The sequence below is a fragment of the Melospiza georgiana genome, chromosome 1 (genome assembly GCF_028018845.1).
Source record: "Melospiza georgiana isolate bMelGeo1 chromosome 1, bMelGeo1.pri, whole genome shotgun sequence".
NCBI lineage: Eukaryota > Metazoa > Chordata > Aves > Passeriformes > Passerellidae > Melospiza > Melospiza georgiana.
Window position 1 is genome coordinate 89,490,044 of NC_080430.1, and position 24,726 is coordinate 89,514,769.

Here is a 24,726-nt window from a genome sequence, read left to right on the forward strand (position 1 = left end):
ATCCCACACCTGAGCTTGTAAATTCCACCACCTCTCTACTTGCTTCCTAAAAGAATGAAAATTCCTTGTCTTGATTTATACAGCCCTCAAAGGTGAGCTGAAAAGGAAAAAAAAACTGCATTTGACCCTTTTTGACTGGCTTTCTTTGCTAGTTTAAAGTGCACAAAGAACATCTTGAATAGACTGTTCTCCCTTATGCTTATTTATATATTTAACTATCAGTAAGAGGAAGCCCATTTTTACTGAAAAATATTGGTTGAAAGCTTTCTCAAGTCATGCCTGGAGGTAAAAGAGGGAGAATCATGCTCAGTGATCAAGTTCAGAAAAGAGAGTATGCTAAACAAAAGCTGGCATCTTTAAAACCAAAAGTCAATTATCCCTTCAGCTGTCTTCTTGCTTTCTGGTTTCCTAGGCACCTGAATCCTACCAAGCTGCCTGCCATTACTCACACCACCTAAAGCAGAGAAGTGAAAAATGTATGTATCACATGGAGGAAGGAAACACCAAAAAATCAAGCCAATAAAAATTCTACCCACCAAACCACAGTTTGGGGATTTCTCTACATTTTTAGATTGAAAAGAGAGCACAGGAGCAAAAGCCCTCTTTTCTTCTGCAGGTCACCTTTCAACATTATTATTATTATAGTAACAGAATACCAAATGAGAACTGGGATTATGTAGAAACTCAGGGAGTACACAAACATACACTTAGGAACAGGATAATCTCCCAGGAGTTCACAACGTAAAACAATGAGGTATTGTTCTCATGTTCCTCTAATCCCTCCTACAAAGTTATGCTCCTCTCAAAAAGGAAGGCTCACCTCACTGGTGACTTCAGCTGCCCACTGAAAGGCTGTAGAGAAGGTGATTGACACCTCTGAGAGGTATTCCATGGCAGAAGGATGAGTGGCACCAGACTCAGGAGAAATCCCAATTAGACAGGAAGACTGTCACCATGAGGCTGTTCAGACAACGCACAGGTGCCCAGAGGGACTGTGGAGCCATCACCATCCTTGAGGGTGTCCAACCTCACTGAACAAAGCCCCAAAAAACCAGGTACAACTGAAGCTGCTATGAGAACCTTGGATAGAGACACCCCTTTCAACAAACAAGACCTGCAGGCATTTTTTCAGGAGGCTGCTCTACAATCTCACCTACCCAACTTGAAAGAAAAGAAGAAAAAAGGGAATGCACTTCTACTCAAATAGCATTCACATTACAAAGACAAGCTGGGATTAAAGAGGTGAAAAATTTGCATTTGGGCTCAGATGAGACCAGCTTTTCACAAAATAGTGGCAGGATCTTAGAGGGGTTTTAGTCCCAGCTGGCCAGTTTTGATTTAGACCCCCTTTGAACACTGCTGTCAGCATCTTGTTGAGCAGGGCCCTGGCACAGTGGTACAGAACCACATCAACACCGCTGGAGGACCAACCTGATCCAGGGGGAAAGTTTTGTCAGTTTTCTAAGCTGTCCCTGGCCTGAACAAGGCAGGCCAGCTGCCCTCCAGCAGCCCCCTTCAGCTGACACCATTGTGCAGCTCCCATGCCAAGCTCTCTCTTGCCCTGTGAAGAAGGGCATTGCCTTCCACAAGTCACACACAGTGGGACAGAGCCGGCAATGTAAGGTGCAAGCAAAGCTGTCCAGCAGCAGGAGGGCAGATGGAGCTGTGATAAAGCTCCAGATTGTGATCTTGGGAAGGTCAAGGCCACAGACGCTAATTCCAGAGCCATGAGGGCACTGGTAGGTCTTAATGGATCTTTACCAGCCCTGAGAGCTCCACATATTGAGTGGCATTCATGGAAGCCTGGCCTGTCCCAGTCTGAGTCAGCACAGAGCCATCTCAGAAGCATCCTGATAAATGGTGTGGTTTAACTGCAGACCAGATAAACTAACCAAGAATAATAGAGAGATGTCCTTCAAGACCATTAGCCTATCCTAATTCATATCCATGTGATAACCAAATAATATTTTGCTTTGCAAACTTGACAGAAGTAAATCACAGAATTATAGAAACATTATATAAAAAACTTTCCTGGTCTAGTATGTTTCTCATTAGATTTACTTTAGAGACAATGAAAGCTGATACCATTCCAGATCAATTGTAGCAATTTACTTTTAATTTTGATGCCTATGTCCAACCATTCAAAAATAAACTGAAGGGATTTGAACAAGGAGGCAACAAACCTGACTATATCAGTGGAAGAAAACTGAGAAATCACTTCAGCTTATGCTCCAACCACACACAAAGACAAAAGAAAGACAACATAGACTGTTTGCTGTCCCAGAGAGAATTCTTTACACTCTGGAGAGAGGTGCAGAAGCATCACTGACAGACAGCACAACAACCACCTGCCCCGTACGCCTGCTTCTCAAGTCTGTGTCAGAAAAACGTCCTCCCAAAACAGCAGGTGCTACTGGAAGACTAGAGACTGGAATGTGTTAGTGTTTTGCAGTCTTTCACCAAGTGTTCACAAACCACAATACAGACTTGGACAGCAACAGATGGGAAGTGTTCCACATTCATCAGGTGTTCTGCATCGCTGTGGAGTCAGCCACACTGCCTGTGTCCACTGACTGAACTGGCATTCCTATCACTGCCATGATTAGAAACTGAAGCATTAAGTGCTTCAGGATGTTCTACAGCTTTTGGGACCCTCCATCTGTGACTGGTATTGTTTGCTCTTGGCTACAATCCACAGACACACGTCCTGCAATCGCCACAGTCCCAAAGTGCTCATCATCCAGAGGAAACAAGAGAGCTTGAGGGAGGGAAACTGAGTCACAGAGGCATGTCACAGCTTATTCATGGGGAAAATAGCATGTTTCTAACAGTAGCAGAAAAAGAAATACTTAGCATTATCAAAATTTTTACTAATCTCCCTTCTTTTCCACATCCAGTATATTGAAAAAAAGGCTTGTCCCCATTTTCTTCTGCTTCACGAACACTCATTTAAGTATTAAGAAGTACAAAAGGAAAAAGACTCCCAGATATCACACTATGAGGCTAATTGACTGGTTTGAACTGCTCATTTTTCCCCATCCCTCACATCTTAAGAAGTCATAACAGTAATATCAAAAGCAGCAGCTGAAAAACCCGATCAATGAGCCCTTAAAAGAAAATTCAGATAGATACAGCAGAGGCAGTGATAATGAACCAAGGCCCCGCAAGTCCCTGACCCAATACCTGCTGAAACATCCAGGAATCTAGCTCTTGATGTGTGGAGGAAGCAAAGGTACTGACATTATTTGTTGTCCAGCTTGCCTCCTTCCTGTCCCCCAGCACTGTTGAAATCCTTTGTTGTGAGTCATACATGGTCCTGACTCTGTCAGAAAAACCTGGCCAGAAGGCAGCCTTTCATAGAGGTGAGGATCTCAGTGTCAGAATCAGTGCATCCTGACACACTGCTGCTGGTCAGGGCCACTCTGGGCAACACAGTTTTGGGCAATTTTTTTCCCCTCTTGTTTTTCTTTACTTGGAGCAATTGCTTTCAGGCAAGCCTATTTCACTTCTACATGACCTTCTCCATGTTCTCCTTCCATTGTCTTCTCACCTCTTGCATCAGAACCCAATTTAGAAACTGGTCAATACTGAGAAGTTCAGATGCAAACATGGTTTACCAGGACAACTCACTGCAGCTTAGTCCTGGTACTCATCTTCCCAGGGAATCCTGGTCCCCTCCATAGCCATGGGCAGCACCTGCAGGAGGCACAGGGTGTCCTCACACATCAGTCTTGCTGTACACACAGTGTAAATCCAGTGCTTCCCAACGTGCCAGATACACTGCTGCAATCACACATCCTCCGAAGGGTTCAATTGGCTGCAGGGCACAGCTGGGAAAGGCTGCTCCATACAGATCTTCTTTAATCTAAGGGGTCTTTGTGACATTAGAGATCAGACATAAAGGACTTAAATGACTTAGAGGATCACTGAAAGAGACACGTGTGAGAAAAAGGGCAATTTAATTCTTTTGCTTCCATCCATTCCCAGTGATGACAGCAGCTCATCTGCACAAACTAAAAAAAATAGAGATTTCAAAGACTTATCTTAAAAATCCTTCCCTTTCAATTACCCTGCAATTGTTCTTGTGAACAGAAACAAAATTTATGATGGAAACAAGCAAATTCCAAGCTAATAAACATGAGCAATCCTTCAGTTATAAATTCTCAATAAAAAACACAGGAGGGGCTGGGAGAGCATCCATGTTTTGGCATCAAAGGACAGAAAATTGGAACAAAGAATGCAACTGTAGAAATGAGGATATCTAAATCTTGAGAGACCCTATAAAATATAGAGTTCACAAAGAGCTGTTAACCACAGAAAGCCTTTTTTTCTTTTATTAAGATGATTTAGAATAAGAGAAAGGAAGGACATTCCTGGATTGAAAATGAATAAACATCAGCAACCAACAGTCAAAACCCATAGCAACCATTGAAAACGTTGCATGCAACCAGTTCCTGCAAAGATCGGTGAAATACTTCCTCGTGGCAACTGAACTTCCATAGTATGGTCTCCCAAGATTTTACTATTGCTATTTCTAACCTCAGCCAAAGTTTTCAAGGCCTTCTGCTTTGCTAGAAAACACAGGCTGTAGTAAAAGTAACTGAAAACCCAATAAGCTTTACATTTCCTCTAAACCACAGCAGAGACCTCCTACATCAGTGACACCCTTCAGTCACCCCAAGCACTACATCTCTGTTGAAGTTCTGTAACAGCTAGAATAAGAAATTGTTTTCTTGTATTAGAGTATTTTTACTTCCAGAGTTAACAGCAAGTAACTCAAAATACAACAGTGCACTAAAATTTGTTTTAGAATAAACTATTAGATGATTATCTACATCCTTCTATCCTTCTGCATCCTTCTGATGGATATCTTCAAAGAGCACAAGATACAAGCTAATGCAGAGCTCACTGAATAGGCATTACAGTATTTTCTGCATTACTGCTGACATCTTGCTTTTTACAGCTTTATGCTGGGAGTTTGTATTAAAAATAAGCTGTTCAAACAATTAAAGCTTTTTCTCTCTCAAAGCAGATAAACTCTAATCATGATTTTGTTTTCTAAATCACAGCTATCAACACTGCTTGTCCCAAGTCTCTGGCAAAGTTACAGGACTGAAGGAAACAGGGCACTCAGAAGCTGCTGGCCTTGGAGCACACAGAAGCAATCTCCACTATTCAAAGACTATTTTGTGTTCTCTTACTTGTAATAGTGGCTTAAAGATGTTTAGTCCTTAACAATACACACTAAAGACAAAGGCTTAGAGCCTCAAAGGGGTTTACACAATTTTAATCTCCCAGTCCCCCACTTGGCATTGTGTGTCTGGGCTGGCACTAAGCAGAAGCCCATGGAGGCTAGGCATTAATTGCTGTGCAAACAAAAAGTTCAGGTCACAGGTTCATAGCAGATGAAAGAAGGCTCTTAAAGCATGGAACCTTTTGGCACAGGGTGCTGGGCAAGATAAAAGCTTGTGCCTTGAAGTTCTCTAAGCTCTACTCTCTGCCCAGCTTGAGCCAGACCAAAAAACACAAGAGCCAAGTAAGAGCTTTTGGCCTTGCATTTCAGGGAAGGTAAAAAACTTTGCCCTCAACACTCCTCTTAATTCAGGATATCACAACCCTACCACCAAAGCCCTGCAACCAGAGTTGGCTTTTTTCAGACCCCCCCAGCAGCTGTTCACAGCCCTCATCCCTTTTGCAGCTGTAGGTGCATCATGTACTTCCCTCCTTAAAAGAACAAAGAAATATCAAACAAACAAAGCTGAAACACTTGCATGTATAGATAGCCACACTGTGCCCTCAACACCAGTGAGAGAGCTACATACAGAAGACATAGCTACTGCATCTTTCTTACCAGTCAAAAGAGCCCTTCAGTTTTGCAAACATACAAAAAAATGAGTCTTCCCAGCTTCCTCAGCCCAGCTTTTGGCTGATCTGCCCTCATTCTTGCTGAGAAAGGATATTTCACTCTTCCTTTCTGCTTCCCCTCTTACAAAACATGGAGCTCCTTGCTCAGTAACTATTCCTAGCTATCAAATTCCCAGTTGGATGATTTGACAATCAGTGACAGTATAATATGTTTTTCCCATTATAAGCAGACTCTGCTCTATTAGTTGTGTCCTTATAATCATATTCATCATAAAAGTATTGCACAATTTATGTATTTAGAAATTTTATCAGAAGCACACACACATAATCAACTAAAAATCCCAAAACCATTATGAATATACTTCATTCAAAACATCAGTTTTCAGTGATATTAACCTAAATTAATTTAGACATCAGGATAAAGTTTAAATAGATTAATACTGCTTCTCCCCAAACCCACAGATTCTCTTCTTCCAGTATCAAGTCATTAGTACAGTACCTGGATAGGTTTCCTGTTTGTTGTTCACAGTGACTGGTGAAACACAGATGATAATGCAGCTGCTTGAACCCTGATCCATCCTTTGACCAAGCTCGTTAGAGAATAAAGCTGAGAATTCTGGGATGATAAACTTAGAACCTACACTTCCCAGGATGTCAATATTGCAGCCACATTTTCCCATTATTTTATTATCCCAGAGAAAACATCTGCTGCTGCTTCATGGAAAAAATATTTATGAACTGACCAGAGAGCACTAAAAGAAACATTCATTTCCCAAATATGCATATTTTCTATCCACAGTGCAAGTTTTTGTAAAACGTCTTGCTCACACAGAGTGAGCAGACAAAGGAAAAGATTAAATATATATCAATACAGTGTAATCACAATGCTGTAGTCTTTTAACCCTATCCTATTAATATATCTACTCATATCTGTAAATACTTTTTTTTTGATTTATTTCTTTCACCTGCAGATACTGGAAGTCCTTATATAAGGAAGAGGAGAAGAACTTTTAGCTAAAATGTTTTGCTCTTGCAAATGAACCTAAACCCTCAAAGCAATACAATGTGTGCACAGAACAACAGAGAAAATTTATAAGAAATCCTTGCTTGCAAAACAATTTGAATACCATGAGTCTAGTAACCATAAAGTACATTTTTCTTTACCAAAATTCATTGTTGTTTTAACTTGTGTGCAATCAAGTTACACACGTGTCACATAAGATGACTCAGGACTCATTCAGAGGATGTGGCTTTATGCGCAAGAACCAAACATGGCATCACTTATTTCAGCCCCCAGTGCTGACATCTCTCCATGGAACTGCACCAGCAATAAAGTAACAGGCACAAAACATAAAAATCAACTTAAGTTATACTCACTGTAATTTGGGAAGCATCCATGAATTGCAGGCCAAAGTAATCCGTTTCTACAAGGTCCAAATGATACACAATCTGGTCAAACAACTCCTGTCCCTTTGCATTTTTCTGTAACAGAAAAAAAAATGCTTTTTTAAAAATTGGCCAGTGTGGGTTTGTTTGGGTGTGCTTCTTTTCAAGCTCAAACATGTGAGAAGAGATACACAAAGGAAAATAATATCAAAAGAGCAATTCTATTTATTCTGAAAAATTGCATTGACATTTCTTTTTATTTTCCTAGGGAAAGAGAGAGTGACATGCCATTCTTGTCTGCAATTATTCCAACAGCATCAGATTTTGCTCTCAAAGCAAGCTTTCAAAGTTCATCATAATTAAAAATGTACAAGAGAAAGGGAAGGGTTATGCCCTACAAGTGTCCTAAGTCACAGAGCCATCATTTTGTACCCCAGGAAGTCAGATTCTCCAGGAAAAGCTTGATTAACATACACTGCCTGAAATCTGCTGGCTATCAACAGCAACTGCAGCCATGCAGAGCCACATCACCACTGAAGCTGCAAAATAAATTCTGGACAGCCTGAACACTCAAAGAGCACTGTGAAGAAAATTTATAGGATTTGATAATATTTCATTTATGTTGCCAACTGCCATAATATTTGCAGCCTTTAAATGAAGAAACAAAGGCCAAAAAAGCTGTAAACTTACTTGGCATGCCATCTGAAACAGGCAAGAATGGAAATAAAAGTTAACAACTAAAACCCCAACTATGGCCTAGAGGTAAGGGTAGAAAACTTAGCAGATCTTAAAGGTAGGCTGCATTGGCCTGGGTACTTGTTTTGAGGTTAAGGCAAGAATTTACATTCTCAGTCTTCAACACTAGAAAAGCTTGAACATTACAGGTGGGCTGAAGAAAAAGGCAATAACCAATTCTTCATGCAAATCTTGTTGAGTTACTTGGCGAAGAAAGTTTTCAAATTCTTGAGCAAAATCACCCCTTGGCCAAAAATACATGAGATGATCATAAATCTGAGTAAGAGACTGAAGCTACAGCTGTGCTTTATACAAGGAAGTACTGACCAGGATCCACTTTTGTGACTGCTGTCCCTCTTACAACTTTAAGGATTTTTTTTTCATTTTTTAAAACTAACATATTAGGCATTTCCACTTTACCCAAAATGTAGCAAAATTCACAGTTAAGCATTCAGTTCCTTTAGTTTGGTCTTCTGCACAAAGGCACCATCAATCATAACATGTAGAACTCCTGTTCAGGGTTCTAGGCTGTCTAAAATCAGTTTTCTTCAGCAACAGGCAAGATCACAACTTACACCTCTGTTTTGCCAAGAAAGTGAAGCAAGCTCAGATACAGGAAGCAAATTTTATTTAAGTTGTACTTTTTAGGGTTTTTTAACTAACAAAACAGAAGCACAGAAATTGAATCGTATCAAATTTCAAGAGCAGAATTAAAGCTCCATAAAAGCTTAACACCAACATTAAACTGTCATTGTAAGATACTGTTTCATTATTTTGAGGGGGGAAAGGGGCAGATAATAGACATCAGTAACCAAAGTTCAACAGTCTATTAAAGGCAGCTGAGACTACAATGGCCTCTTAAAACAGTACATTGCTACTGTAATTGTTATAAACTGAACAAAAAGTATCCAGACCATATTTTCTCATATGGAGTAAAATCAGCACTTGTTAAAAGAAGCCAAACCAAAGCTCAACAAAATTTAAACAGACCTTGCTTAAGTGAGGGAGGAGAAAGCCCTCAAAAGCAATAAAGAGAAACAGCAGAACATGAAAAATTCAAAAGTAGGAAAAATGCACTTGATGCCCTACTCTGCTCATGGTTGCTTGCTTTATGGCATTAACTACGAGTACATGTTTATCTTCCACTGCAACACACCCAATAGAAACCAGAGAGAGCACACTCCACCTTCTGTACCCAAGCAGTAGTTAATGTTTAACATGTGTTACATGCAGAATAGCTCTGCATGTAGCTAGACCATAAAATGCAGTATTACATACACAGCTTACAGGAGATTGTAACATTTAACTTGTCACTAAATGAGCCTTCCCAGCAACTTGTGCCCCTTAAATGATAAAGCTGCTGCAGCCAGCAAATTGCTGACCCAAAACTTCCTTTGAGATGTTGGACTACAGAGGGAGATAAAAGCGACTGACTCCTTTCCTCTACTAACAGGAAAGGATTACCTGTTCTTTATTCTGCCTCATCACTGACTGACAATCCTGCAGGTCATATTGTGGACTGATAAATGAATGTGCACGGAATGAAATGGGTGGAATAATCAAAATGGAAGGCTTTTTCCTCAGGCATTACATATGCATGGTCTCAAAAGCAAAAAATTTTGATTTTCATCATCTTTTTCTTCTCCCCTCTTCTAGACAAAACAGTAGCTAAAATACATGTTTCCCTTTTCAAAATTGGGTACCACATAAAGACAAGATAATGCTTTTGTACAGTAAAATTTTCACAGTAGATCTAACCATCTGGAATTTAATAAATCATACTATCTTTACAGACCTTTGACTTGTGCTTATTTTCTGAAGATACAGCTAAAAACCCCCAACCATAAACTAAAAATATTTTGCAGTCATACCTTGCTAGACAGATGGCTCAGAAATATCAGATGTAAATGGCCTGCATAACTTTTATCTCACAAAATGAAGTACATGGCAACAAACAGTATGCATATACTACTATATAGGGTTGCTATTTTGTTGGTATGAAGTTACTAAAATTGGGAACAGTGATGCAAGAAAAGTTGCAAAGCCTTGTGTTGACTTGGGTGTTTTTGTTTGTTTCTGTTGGGGTTTTGGTTTTGTTGGGTTTTTTGTCTTTGCTTTCTGTTTTGGTAGGGTTTTCTTTTTGGTTTGGGAGTTTTTGTTTGGGTTTTTTTTTTTTTTTGTTTTGTTTTGAAACATCAATTAAAGCACTGCCAGTTTCTGGTGGAGTGTTCCTTGGAACTCAGGAGAACTTGTGTGAGCACCACAAAACCTCACAGGGAGGGTGGGCATGAAATGCTCAGCTTACAAACAAAACTACAGCTGCAACCTAAGGCATAACTGAATTAGCATGAGGCAGGCACTTGATGAAACACAAAGACTCAATTACACTTGCAGACTGGGAGCCTCCCTGATAATGAGCAATTACTGAGAGAAAGGAAAAAAAGGAGTTTCTCATGTCATCCACCCCTGTTCCACCTAAGTTATGAGAGTTTTGTCCACTGTTTCATTGAAGCCATTCTCAAATAAACCCCTCTATCACCTTCCTTTGGATCATGAATCACATTCACAGAGAATTCTTATGTTAAATGAGGACTCACTGCACATCCTACAAAGACTCCAATTGGGATGGGTACAAAGCACCTTGCACAACAACAGTGACAGCTGCATGGCCCACAAGTAGGCTACATCTTCTGCTGCCAGAGAGATCCCAGTCTCAGGGAATCTATGAAAATTCTGGTCAGCTAAAACATGACAAAACAAAGACTAACTTCTCCAATGAGAAACTCTTCCAGACTTGACATGGAAATAGGCAAGAGATTTTAATGTGATTCTGGTAGACATAAAGGAAAGAGAACATTGATCAGCCAGGGACATTTTACACCACCTGGCCCTGTCTAAACAAGCTGATTAGTGTTGATCTTAGCTATTCCAGAGCTCTTTGAAAGGTTTTTGCCAAAGGGCATGGAAAGTGGACGTACATGCCAGAAAAAATTCCCATTTTAAAGCAGATACAGTGCAAGGATGCCATTGATCACTCTCAGAGCACATACTAGCAGAGCTAAAGAGATTCTGCCCACACTTTCCCCAAACCCAAGTGCAGTTACTTGAACCCAAGTGGAGAGGCTGAAATTCTTGAGTCATATTAGAGAGCTCAGACTACAGGGCTACAAACAAACTATTAACAGATTTCAGAAACAGTTGAAGGACTGCTTGGGAAAACAACCTGTCAAATAGGCCAGGAGGTACATGAAATAGTCTGCCAGCAGACAAAATGACAACCAAAATTAAGGAAAATAAGCTATCACCAAGAGAAAAGTCAAAGCCAATTAGCTTTCCAACCAAAGCCAATGCATCTCAAACTGAATAGTGAGTAGGAACAGCAATGGGTAGGTAGGGCAGGCTTAGTTTCTTTTTTGAAAGAAAGCACAAGATTATGTATTCTGCAATATGTTAAATATTTTTTCAGAGTGGGCTGCTATGGTCTGATGGTCGGTCACTCCAGGTCTGAGTTTCTAGTAAATTCTAAAAGGCACCTTTGTAGCAAGCCAGTCTCACCTCCACAGGCTGCTCTGATGGCACCAGCATTTCCCGTCCTTAACACCTCCTGACAACAACAGCAGCTCAATATGTTCTGCTCTGCCCTCTCACACCTGTTAGTGTTAACCTGAACTGTTATTAACTCAATTTTCAAACCTAAAGCTCATTTTCAAACTCAAGGCTTGAGCTGTTGGCCATAATGCTTAGCAGTGAGAATTTGCTCTGCCTTTTAGCAGTCACTGGCAGTGCTGTCTCCAAGTGTCTCAGACAGGCTAAACATGCATAAAAGCCATCTGTGCTCCTAATTAGCCTTGACTCCTGGTGCTCAGTTATCATCTGTCCTTTAACTTGCTTTCTTCTGCTCAGTCAAGCCCTCAGTTGCTTCAAACACAATCAGCTGTACTGAAAGCCAGCAGTAGTTACATAATTTTAAGCACAAAAATGCAACTGTTCTACATTCTTATAAATCCAGGGTATCCAACAGCTTCAGCCAGGTACACGTTGGAGGCCATGGCTGGGCTTGCAAAAGCTGCACTGAAAACCACATTACCCATCCCAGCACTGCTGCTGCAGGCAGTACTGTCAGTCAGCCACTTGTGTTCAAATTCCAGTGTGCAAGCTGCCATCCATAGAGGTCACACTGCAAACCAGCCGTGACCTGGGTGCCTGTCCCATCCTCCTCTGGTGGCCTAATGAGCACACTCAGAAAAGTGGGGAAAGAGTTCCTTTTTTTGTGCTTGAAATCATGCAAAAACTACTTTATGTTCATAAAATCAGGGCTAACTGAAGAAAAGAAAGTTATTTACTAGCACATCATACTTCCATGAGGCTGGCTAGCTTGCTCAAGCTGCAATGAAGATGTCAGGTTATTTTCTTACCAGCCAACCATTGACTTAAATTTTCAGTTCTGGCTACAAGCTCACTTGAAAATGTGACTCTGTTCAAATAACCATTAAGCCTCTCACCCTGTCATGGCAATAGCACCAGTACTGCTTCAGAGCCTGCTACTGCATGCAAATGATGTTTAAATGTAGTACAGACCACAGAAACAAGCAGCTCTGCTGAACGTGCCCAGAAGAAAATGCAAGTGATGACGCATGTGAACTTTTATCTGAAGGAGAACAAAATTCATTTTAGTTCTTTTGAGAAATTAGCTGAAAACAAGAGTCAAAATCCCCTTAACTTCCCCCCTGCATAAAACCTCAAACCAGCAAAAAATGCCAAATGCATACACACACCACCAAGCCCTCAGCCCTTCATCAGCAGACAAAAACATCCCTTTAATGGTATCTACTTATTATAACCTTGAAAGAACAAACATTTTCCTCCCAGTCATTTCTGTCAAGGCCCCAAACTAAAATATTGCTATTTCCTGAGCATAAGCAGCTTAGAGGCAAAGTTAAAGAACCCCTTGTAAAATGAGAAAACACCAAAGCAAAAAGAACCCCAAATTCCCAGAAATAATAAACCAAACCAACAAATCAAGCTGCTTCCTTCAAATTACCCTCAAAGCCTACGATAAAAGTCTGAAAAGCTAGGACTGTCACAAGTCACATCCCATCAAGGGGATGGAGAGAACCTCAGATAAGCACACAACCACTTCAGAATGTTCTCTCTGTGGGGAGATTGGCCAACAGCGCAAGGCAGCCGGGTTTCTAAAACCAAGATGCCAATGAGAATTTGCAGACGGTCATTAAGAAAAAGTCCCCTAACAGTGGGTATAGTAAATCCCACTATAATACAGCAGCATTTCCTAACAGCAGCCAGACTTTTATCTCTCCACCAGCTACTGACAAGAAGAATCAGCACTCACTGGAGGAGAAGCCTGAACAAGGACAAATAAATAGATCACTGTATTTTATATGTACCAAGTCTCTACATAAACCCAAATGGCACTGGGCTTCTAGTCAGATCGCAGTATGTTTACCATGCTAGTGTGACACTGGAAAAGTTTCTTGCACTGGCTTATACTTTCTTCCTGTTATATAAAGGTAGTCACTCGTCAATTAAAAAAAAAATTTTAAAATGGTCCAAGAACAAAAAAGTAACAATAAAAACAAATAAAGAAAGCAAACAAAACCAAGAAACTGAAACTACTAAGAACTAAGGGTGGGGAAGGATAATATGCTATTTTCAAGCTTTGCAACAGGAGGAAAGAGAAGATTTTTCATTATTCATAAAGTACAAACTCATTAGGATGAATCAAAGACTGAATTGGCAGCACAGCATTACAGAGAATACACAGACAAGAGAGCAGAGAGGGAATTACCTCAGATGCAAACAATCTCCAAAGAGTCCAAAGCCATGCCAGGAATCGCTTACTGGAGAGATTCCTACATACAGGAACACAAACATAAAGCAGATCCAGGAAAGTCAGGTGAGATTTGAAGGGAGAGTATAGGGTTTCCTTTGCCACTTCACACATCCCTGCTTCCAGTCACTTCCTTCCCCACCTCTCAAACACATTCTGTCTCTTCCTCCACTGGACAAGTGAACCAAACTCATAAAGTGATCTGAACAATGCCAACTTTTCCTGAAAGCTGGTTTTGCACAGTTTTTGAAATAGGCACTTTCACTAGCTGAATTTTACAGTACAGCTGTTCAAAACTGATTATAGTAGCATATCCAGAGGCTCAAAGCTTGTTTTGCTGCAGAAAAAAGGAGCAAGAAACTACTATGTCTCAAGACCTACATTATCTGGAAGGGATAATTTTACCACTTGCTTAGTTTTTTGCAGAGAAGATGGGGCTGTCCCAGGTTGGACACAGCTGGTTTCAGTCATCTCCACAGCAGACCCACTGACCACTGGTGGTGGGGGGTACAGAAGTCAGGAGTGAAGGAGTGGATTTGAGTTAGGGAAAGAGTCAGCTTTATCTTGACCCACGAGTCTTTTAATTCCCATTCTCTCTCCATATTTCCTACCCCCATCCTGCATGATGAGGGGCTGGGGAGGAGCCTGGCTGATGGCTAAGGCTAACCCACTGCAGTGGGGAAACCCTTATGCAGGGCAATTTCACATTTCCATCACTCATCTAAAGGGCAGCTGCCTTTGCAAAGCCTTTAATCTCTCCAAAAGTCACATGAAGGGCAGGCAGGTACAGCCATGGTAGGTGCCCTATACATGCAATTACTACTGTCAACATTATTACCAGCAGTGACATTTTTATTTTATTAGACTCAGAGGAGGGTGAGGTTCTGCTCATTGTCCCTATCACCTGCATATACTACTGGCAACACAGACCTCTTCCCAAGAGAAAAGCACTGTCAGCACTTCTAAATGGGATCCTCAGGCAACAGATAAAAGCAACCATCAGCCACAGAACAAAGCAGTAAAAAAAAAAATCCTTACTTGCAACTTTATGTTCTGGAAGTCAGTCTGGACTACTGTTATTTCAGGAACAGAGAGGTTACCCCATCACAATTAAAAAAAAAAGGGGTTACTTGTAAGCAAAGAAGATTCTTTTTCACCCCTAGAATGCCAGCTCCCCCTCCTGACCCACTTGAAATATTACATGCCCCTCAAACAAAGTGGTGGAAACACGAAGTAGCTAGGATAAAGAGAACAAAAACTTATGCTGAGACTCCTTAACCTACATGATTTCACTCAAAATCAAATTTACAGTTCTGCATTCCCAGAGGAAGAGGTTTTATTTGATAAAGCTAAGCTATGGGCATTGAAGTGGGAGCCACCTCTTTGAGGTGATACCATCAAACACAACTCAATGTTATGCTTTAGGCTGCCCTTGCCCATTGCCCTCCTGCACAAATCACAGTGGGATAGAGGTGCCATTTTTCTGGAGAGATGGAGAAAATTCTAGGTCATGAATTTAAACTGTATCTGAGAAATAACATGGAACATTGGCATAAGATGACATTAAAAAGAACAAGGAGAAATAGGCAAGTGCTATCAGGAGATCCCGAGAGAGTTTAGCAAAGACTCTGCAGTTTCTTATGCTAATGCAGCAGCAAAGTTTCAAATGACATCTTTGCTTGCTTATACACCTGCACCTGAATTCTCCAGGAGTAGAAATAGTTTTAAACAGATGCAACTGTACAAACAAAATTTTCCATATAGACATATCCTTCATACACAATTCACATGTATGGGTGTCTGACTCAACTATTTCCAATTTTTTTAACTTGTTTTTAAATAGGACACATTTATGACTGTCTACAATAAAGCATTTTACTTAAAAGGCTCTACTGGCAACCTGGCTTCAGCATGAATGTAGCTCAGACCAGCAGTAATGACCAGTCAGACACACAAGCAACACAAGTAGCTGTACTTGACATAAATTAAGGCTGCAGGGCTCCCACTCTCCCAGGCACACAAGTCACAGGTTCTGTTCCTGACCCCCACCCAAGAGGTTTTTCAGGGCAGCTCAATGCCTTGTAAAGAACTGGCTACAGGGGGGAGTTACATCAGTTAAACATCACTCCTAATTCAAGCTAGCAGTGCTTTCAAGCCCCCTCCCCACACAACCAACCACACAGCAGAGCCTGGTGTGGGCCTGGTAGCCAAAAGTTCCTTCCTGACACGGGTATCCAGGCAAGGAGGAGGCCACAAAGCTGTGCTGAGGCTGGAAGGCAAAACCTAGGCCAGCTGCTCAAAGAACTGGTATCTTACATAATGCCTTAAAGATTGCCACTTCTGGGTGCATAGAACAGAATCCTCACCACCAAGTGCTGACCTGTAAAAGCAAAAAGGTGCAGATTCCTTTAGTACTATCACATCATGCACGCTGCATGAATTTACTTTTACGTCTGGATAAAACAAAAAGTTCCTTAAAACCACTCCTCTCCTCCAGCATAAACTTGCACACTGTTAATTGAGTATGAATTACATGAGCATTATTTCTATGTCTTTTTTAAAACTTAAATAACATCTACTATTTGTGGCACTTTTCATAGCACAAAATTAATTCCACATGCATGCTAACATTAGAATTAATTACCTATATTAATTACCCTATAATGTGCTAAACCTTCCATATAAATCATATTTATTATTAATCACCCTGACAGTTACAGCCAGTAAAAGAAGCTCAAAGATGTGAAAGAGAACCAGTGACCAAAAAGGGAGTTTGGAACTTGAGGACAAAGCTCTAATGTGGTCTTTTCCTCAGAAACTCTATGGATTTAAAAATGAAGAGAAACTGCTTTTGAAGTTGTTTATTCAGACAGCCAACTGACTTCAGTACTCTTCACTCTTTGTTCTTCCATACACTAAGTCATAGTCTTCTCCAAAGAATCAACCCCAATTATTTGCTTCTCTCTGAAGAGACCCAAAAATCCAGAGATTCAGAAAAATCAGTAAACTCTCTTAAACTGCAGGTTTATAATCAGCAGATTTAAAAACAGAGAAAGACCAGGGAAGTTTGCCAGTAAAAGTATTTCATTTAGTGGACAGCCAAGAAGACAATTATTTTTAAACACAAGCATAATTAGACAAGTATATGCAATTAAAGACAATCACTACAAATTACATTTACTTTCAAGAAAGACAATATACAAGATGAAAAGCCATGTGGTTCTTATTCAAAGAACTTCATTAGAACCACTATAAAAAAGAATAAACAGCAGTTCAAGTTAATAGAAAACACCTCTCTCAGACCATGCTCCTGCTCAGTTAAAACCAGTGGCAGAGCAAGGTTTATTATAAAAAACTTCAGCACTCTAATCTTCTCACTTCTGCCAAGGAATTACATGACAAGATAAATTCTCATCATACTACAGTATTTAACTTCTTGCTCTCTTGCAAATATTCAGATTTGAAGGACAAGTGAACACCTCACTGTACTGAAATAGGCATGGCAGCACAATGTTCTGTTTATCCTCATTCTAAAAAATGAGCAAGGACTCATGTCTGGGGGTTTTTACTGAATAAACTGAGAAGTTCTGAGTGCCAATATGAGGTGCAGGAACACTGGGTTTAAGCCAAAAATGATCTGTTGATATTTCATGCCAACCAAGAGATCATCCAATCGAGTTAGGTAAGAGGCTGAGAAGATAAAAGCTCTCATTATAAACAGAACCTCTGAGCCCAGAGTCAGTATGCAGAAAAGCACAGTATTCATCAGAATCTGGAAAAGTGATGCTTTTGAAGAAGTGAGAAAAGAAGAACCGCTGATCTGCACAAGTGTCTGGCTTCTTTCCTGTCAGGTTCCCTGCATCCTGCATTTTTTGCTGCCTACTTGGAGGGAGTGTTGTGTGCCAGCATCTCCTCTGGATGTAGTTTAAAAGACAGACTTCAGAAATTTTAAGGCAAAAATACAGATGAGAACACATGATCAAAGGTCCATGTACATACATTCCAGAGAGTATAGACAGACCTGCAATACCCAGAATGCTGCTCCACATATGGTTTGATTTGAAAATCCATCTGGAACAGGCTGCAGCTCTTAGTGGTTTGCATGAAGCTTTGAGTTTTGTCCTTTGCTTTCAGGGTCAGCTACCCTGCCTGCTCCATGCCATGAAATGAATTCTGGACACTCGCACAGCAAGGCGAAATAAAACAGAATCAAAAAACTCTCATGGAAATTAAACCCAAGCAGCATAAAGGAGTAAAAAAATATAGTATCAGCTGGCTTATTATACATATGTATTAACAACATCTCAATAAGAGCTTGCATGTTTAATTCAGACCACCAGAAAAACATAGGGTAACTTTGCTATTGCCATAGTGTCTGCCAGAAATTCAGCAGAACTCATTAAACTGGTGACACTCCCAGTGCACTGTGACAGGCTAATGGGGCATTCCTTGTGGCTGATTCTTTTCACCTGGGCATTTTACCTCAACACAAGTTTTGCTCCGCTTGACAACTTTTGCAAATTTTTTTCTCTTAGAGTCTGACTCTCAAGATAGATCAGACCTGACACTCCAAATTGGCCAGTCACAAATGGCTGAACTACTACCACCTCAGTTCTTCAAAATAACAACTTAATTTTCAAGTGAAAATTCTTAATTTTTTTATTTCAGGGAAAAAAATGTCACCAAGGCCTTATAGTTTGAATACATCAAAGTCCATATCCAAAAATCACTGCAACACATAGACACTTCACACAATACGTTTAGTTGAAGGGATAATGAACTACTTAAAAATGAAGCCACTCTTTGATGGCTCCAGCAAAGACTGTACCACCAGTTCTTTGCAGACAGTAACAAAACCTTTCATTTATAAAGCCAACAAAATTGGTAGCAGTCCCTTTGTCTCAGAAGAATTTTATTTCACAACGAAAGTGAACACAAGAGCAGAGAACTCCCACAAACTTGCAATACTTCAATTAAATATCCAACAGAACTTAAACCATCAGCATTAATACCAAACATTCTGATGGTCTAAAAAGTCAAAAAGTCACTGGAGGATCATATTTTGCTGCCCTAATTCTGTTTTCTACCACTAATCACAGAATCATGGCATACCAGGTTGGAAGGGACCTCAAGGGTCATCTGGTCCAACCTTCCTTAGCAAAAGCACATTGTAGCCAAGATGGCCCAGTACCCTGTCCAGGTCAATCTTAAAAGTGTCCAGTGTTGGGGAATCCATCGCTGTCCTGGAGACATTATTAATATGAACAATGTTTCTCATTACCAGACTTACAGACTTGGACAAACTCAAGTTCTTCTGTTGGAGCAAAGTTCTGCAAGCCAAACTCTGGCTGTAGGGACAACTTCACTGCCTGACAGCTTTTAGATGACACCAGCAACTCAGATGACTTCAAAGTTATATATATGTAACCAGCAGAGCCTACAATTGCAACCAAATACAACACCACACTGCTGATGCAGGAAGAACAAGTGTCAACTCACTTGTTCAGCTGCGCTGACTCTGAAAGAGACAGCATGTCGTGAAGTTTATTCAGGCTGAGCAACAAAGCGCATATGACTGTTGATACAGCCAGAGAGACTGTAGACTAAGAGAGACTAGTCTTTCATCTCCCTGTATTGAAAATACCATATGCTGGAGGAAAACAAACAGTTTAGATTAAGAGAGTGATAAGCTGAATGCTCACTCACACATCACACACACTGAAGATTTCAATTACGCCTTTTCATCATCTTAGATGAGAGACCAACAAAAGTTGTTTATCTCGATTGTTGTTGGTTTTCAGCATGGTCTCCCACAACATCCCCACGTCCACACCGGGGCACTACAGTCTAGATAGGTTGATCATTGATGTCTACATCACTGCTCTCAAAGGGAAGTGGGTAGTGATTTGAACACTACCTGGAGACATGCTCTAATGGGAATTCCCTCAGGCATCCATCCTGGAACCTGCATCCTGTTCAACACCTGCATCTACCATAGGAAGGAAGAGATGGGGCACATCAGTTTTCAGAGGACACCAAGCTGGGGTGTTCAGGTGACCTGTGTGAAGGCAGTAGCCAGGAACACTGCCAAGCCAGAGATCAGGGAAGAGCTACAACAGTGTTACAAGGCTGGGTCATATATCCTACCAGGTTGACAGAAGTACAGAAAGATCACTACTGTGATGGGCAAAACAAATTCAACTTGAAGGAGATTAACATATCTTATTGCTAATTAATAACAGCAGGATGGTGAGACATAAAATCAGAACTAAACAAACTTTCCCCTCCACTCTCTTCCCAGGCTCGACTTCATGCCAGACTCTCTTCTACCTCCTCCCTCACTGAGTGGGTCTGGGGAAAATGGGTAGAGTCTCTTCACTGCTGCTTCCTCCTCTTCCATTGCTCCTTCCTTCCCTGTTTCAGGATACGATCCAACCCCATGGGATACAGTCCTTCAGGAGAGGATCCAACCCCACGGGATAGACTCCTTCACTGACCAGGAGAGGATCCAACCTCATGGGACACACTCCACTGACTTCTCCAGAGTGCAATCTTCTCATAGTCTACAGCTCTTCAGGACTGGCTCCAGCATGGGATCATTCCACGGAGCAGAGTCTTTCAGGAACAGACTGCTCCAGCGTGTCCCCCAGCCTGCTCCAGCATGGGCTCCTCTCTCCATAGGGGCACAGTCTCCTTTGGACATCCAGCTGCTCCTGCTTTGGGACATCCATGGGCTGAGGGTGGATCTCTGCTCCCCTGTGGGCCTCCATGGGCTGCAAGAGGGAAATGGGCCTTCCTCAACCTGCTCTTTACCACAGGCTGCAGGGAATTTGTGCTCCAGTGCCTGAAGCAACTCATCACTGTCACTCCTCATCCAGTGACCTTGGTGTCTGCAGGCTTTTTCTTTCACAGTTTTCTTGCTCCTCTCACAGCTGCTGTGCAGGGCTTTTTTCCCCCTAAATATGTTATCACAGAGGTGCTCCAACATTGCTGATGGATGCAGATTTAGCCATGGCAGCTCCATCTTGAAACTTGCTGGAACTGGCTCCATCTGACATGAGGCCAGCTTCTGAATCTTCTCACAGAAACCATCCCTGCAGCCTCCCTGCTACCAAACCCTGCCATACAAATCCACACACGTATGCAAACATACATATGTTTATGCCCTTTTGCAGACTCCACTGTCTTTACCTTGGTATGCATGCTTCTCATCCACCACATACAGACTACTGGGCCATCAGTAGGAAATTCAAAATAGTCAGGGCTCCAGGGGGAGGGTAGAGAGCCTTGCTGTACTAGCTCAAGGCAAGGTTATCTTAGATCTGCCATACTCATCGTTACTGAAAGGCAATACTCTCTCTACTGACAATATCACTGAACTCACATCCTCAACAAGGCATAACAACTCTTTCAGTCTCTGAGAACTAGGCTGTCTCCTTTGTTTGTCTCTTTGTTTGTCTCTCTCATCTTCCCTCCCCTCTCCCAACTTTCAGAGGAGGAAATGATTCCACACTTGTTATTCAATAACTCTGGGCGTTAAATTAGAAGTCAACCTTTTAACAAATGGAATATATTTACTGATACAAACACAATCGATCAACAAAATACAGCTTATTTTGAAGTGAGAGCACTCTCTCCTTCCTGCTCAGACATTCCACACAAAGGGAAGTGCCAAGACTCCATGGGCCACAGGGAGTCGGTGGGGAGGGCACACCTGCCTGCAAGCAACACCAAACGCTTTCCAGCTTCATTTTCACAACATCCAGGGGCTGTGAAATCTCATGTGTTGGAAACCGTCCTTCTTTAGCCTGAGCTACTCTCTCACTCCCAGTGAATTCATTTTCCCCAGTGAATCATGAAGACACAAAATTTACAAACTACAATATGACAAATATTTAACATCTTGAAACATTTTTAAAGCCTTATGTTATTTTAAATGTAAACATAGGTTTAGATTTATTATCTCCCAATCCATGTGAGTCATAAATGTTCCCACTTCCCCCCTCCCCAATTTAAGCTTCCTGCAAATGAAGAGACATAAGATTGACAGTTTGTTGGTAACAAGCCTTTTCTGACATTGTGTGTAACTCGTACTGAATTAATGCCATTTTGTTTACATGCAACATTTAGAAGCAAAGCATTTTCTCAAGTCATGTTCCAGTTGTCTTCTAGATTTCATCACTGTTAAATATGCTGGTTGCTTTGAATTTTCAGGATAAACCATGATGTAGGGTGAGTATTAAATTGTAAGATTTGTTTGAAGCACAAGGGTAAGGGCAGACATCAAACTCAAACAATTGTCTTTGTTATTCGCCTCTGAAGCACCCACTTAGTTAAGTGTAATTGCATGAAAAATGGAAGTCTAACTACTCAAAACAAGCATTAAAGAAAATCCATTGGCACAATACATCTGGTTCCCAGGACACAAGATCAAACAACAATTTTCAGAAAAATACAGGTCTAACCAATTTGCTTATAACCAACACAAGAAATGCTTAAAACATCATCTTCCACAGAGTCACCAGTAGTCTTCAAGACCCCAGGGTCTTGAAGGAATACGGTACAGCTTGTTTACCATCTGGATATAGGCAGATGCTTTCCTGGTCAGTAAGGTAACTTGAAACTCCACTTCCCTCATGAAGAGGTTGTGCCATAAGCAATTTGTTCTGGAGTAACTTCTGCACTTCAGTAAACTCAGCACTCATTTCAGAATAGGAAGTCTGCAACGTAACCACAGAAGAACAACTCTGCTAGAACTACTATGGCTAAGTTTCCTCTGGAGTTACATCTTAATACTAAAAACTAGATTAAACACATATTTTCGACTGCAGAGTTAGACTGATTCAGCAAAGACTAAAAAGGACTTAAAAGGCAAACCAAAGACATTTCTCGAATTAAAAAAACCCCAAACAACTACAAGTAGTTCTGAACATATCCCATCAAGATGAATAAGAAGTCAATGCAATATGTACATAGCAGTGTTTTTCACTCATATTATTTGCATCATCCTTAGGATTCATAAAAATTGCAAACATCTTTCTCCCTTTAGAAGATATCAGCAGGTATGCTGCACTATTTATAAAGCTTCACAAGGAAACCAGAACTGCCTTATTTACATGTCAGAACAAGCTGGTGCACAGGTAACACTACATAATGGAACAGACATCACATACCATACTTTTATCATGCACTAAAATCACATCTTAATTTTTCTCAACAGCTTTAGATGGCATCTGTATTTTTGTACTTCATAGCAGCCCAGCTATTGATCCTGTATTCTTTTTGCAGCATCTCTATAAACAGATGAAATATTATTTTGATGTTTTCAGACAGGGCAGGGGTTGGTGGAGTCAAGTAATATTTTCTTCATGTAATATCACAATATTAATACAAAAGATGTGGGGTTTTTTTCTGTATTGAACATGGTAAGCAGATCAGCTAGCTGACAGAGAAAGCAAGCAATACCAGGAGTAAATATATTACATCTGTTATAAGGAGTGCACATCTAATATCTTGTATGCAACTGATGCAGAAACCAAAGGATGAAAGTCATTGTAGTGGAGCAGAGGAGAAAGACTTGGGACTAAAAAAGTGAAGGCTGCAACTATGTGTAGCATGGAAGAGTCAAGAGAAGACAGCAATAAAATTAAAAAAAAAGGTAACAAGAGTCATGGAAGCAAATGTAAATTTTGAAATGTATGAGATACAATTGAAAATTTCAACCTCTAGAAGAGACAATGTGGAAAAAGACAGGAGACCAGCTGGTATTCATCTACTAACCTGGAACCCATCGAGATTATCAGCATTATTACCACAACAAACACCTTTCTCTTCTAGATGGTACACATACTAAGCCTTACAAGACCAGTTTAAGGTCATAAAATTCTCTTGCTGCGTGATCCTGCAATGCCCAGCACAACCCTGCCTTAATTATGCCTGGCTGGGCACCATTTACAAGATCTAGATGCTCACCTTTAGGACTTACACAGCTACAAGACTTGTAAGGAGACATTCTGTTTACTTTTTGCCCAACACAGCTATTTTAATTTCAAGCTACTTAAGAACTTCTTCAATCACAGAAACAAATGTAAATATTGAAACTGGAGGGCCCACAGGGGGAAGTGGATGGCATTAGAAAACTTAAGCACAAAAGATATTTACAAACAATTTATCCAAAACCAACAAAATTATTGTATGTGTAAATATTGTACTGGAGAACTGACTGCAATGCAAGAATCAAGGTACAGGAGGGAAAAGAGTTGGGCAATTAGTTGGCAGAAGGCTCTGCATCAACAGCCTAGGATTGCCCAAGCAACACACTGTCCACACAAACAGCTCCAGAAATTGTGCAACAAACTCCAAAGTGCCACTGCCTCAAATCAGGAGAAAGGAAGCACAGCTCTCACACAGCCCACTTCCATGCTACAGCTTTCAAACACAAACCCGTGAGCAACTCAGTCAGATCTTATGCTTCTAGTTCACCACATCTGGCCACTACAGAAGAGCTAGACTTAAATATTCTTATAAAATTACTGCCAGTTCCAGACAACAGTATCACGTATCAAGTGTAGAGGTATGGCATCCTACTTCTGAAAGGTAACAATTAAGCAGCAACTATGATGAAGGTAGGGGGATAATCAGTGCTGTCCTAATGAGAATGGAGGATTATTTCACATTAAACATATTAAGCACAGACTTAGACTGTGTTGCTGCAGCAAGTCAATGTTTAGTCTCACAGAGCAAACTCAGCCTTTTGGTGTGAATACACCTAGTCTTTGCTCACTCTTGAAGCCACAGACAGGAATTGCTAAACATATCTAAGAATTCTCAAGCTCTCTAGTGCTTTCCAGTTTTTTGCTTCCCGCTATGCTGAACTTGAATTGCCATCCATC

The 24,726-nt window shown here is 40.8% G+C and overlaps 1 protein-coding gene across 3 annotated transcripts in view; it reads right to left on the reverse strand.

Moving 5' to 3' along the window:
• Positions 1-24,726, reverse strand: part of EPB41L4B (erythrocyte membrane protein band 4.1 like 4B) — a 169,420-nt gene that overhangs the window by 110,937 nt on the left and 33,757 nt on the right. For all 3 annotated transcript variants that reach the window (XM_058042194.1, XM_058042185.1, XM_058042202.1), the window contains exon 2: positions 7,243-7,347. In XM_058042194.1, coding sequence (XP_057898177.1) covers positions 7,243-7,347 — 105 coding nt within the window. The remainder of the gene's footprint in view (positions 1-7,242; positions 7,348-24,726) is intronic.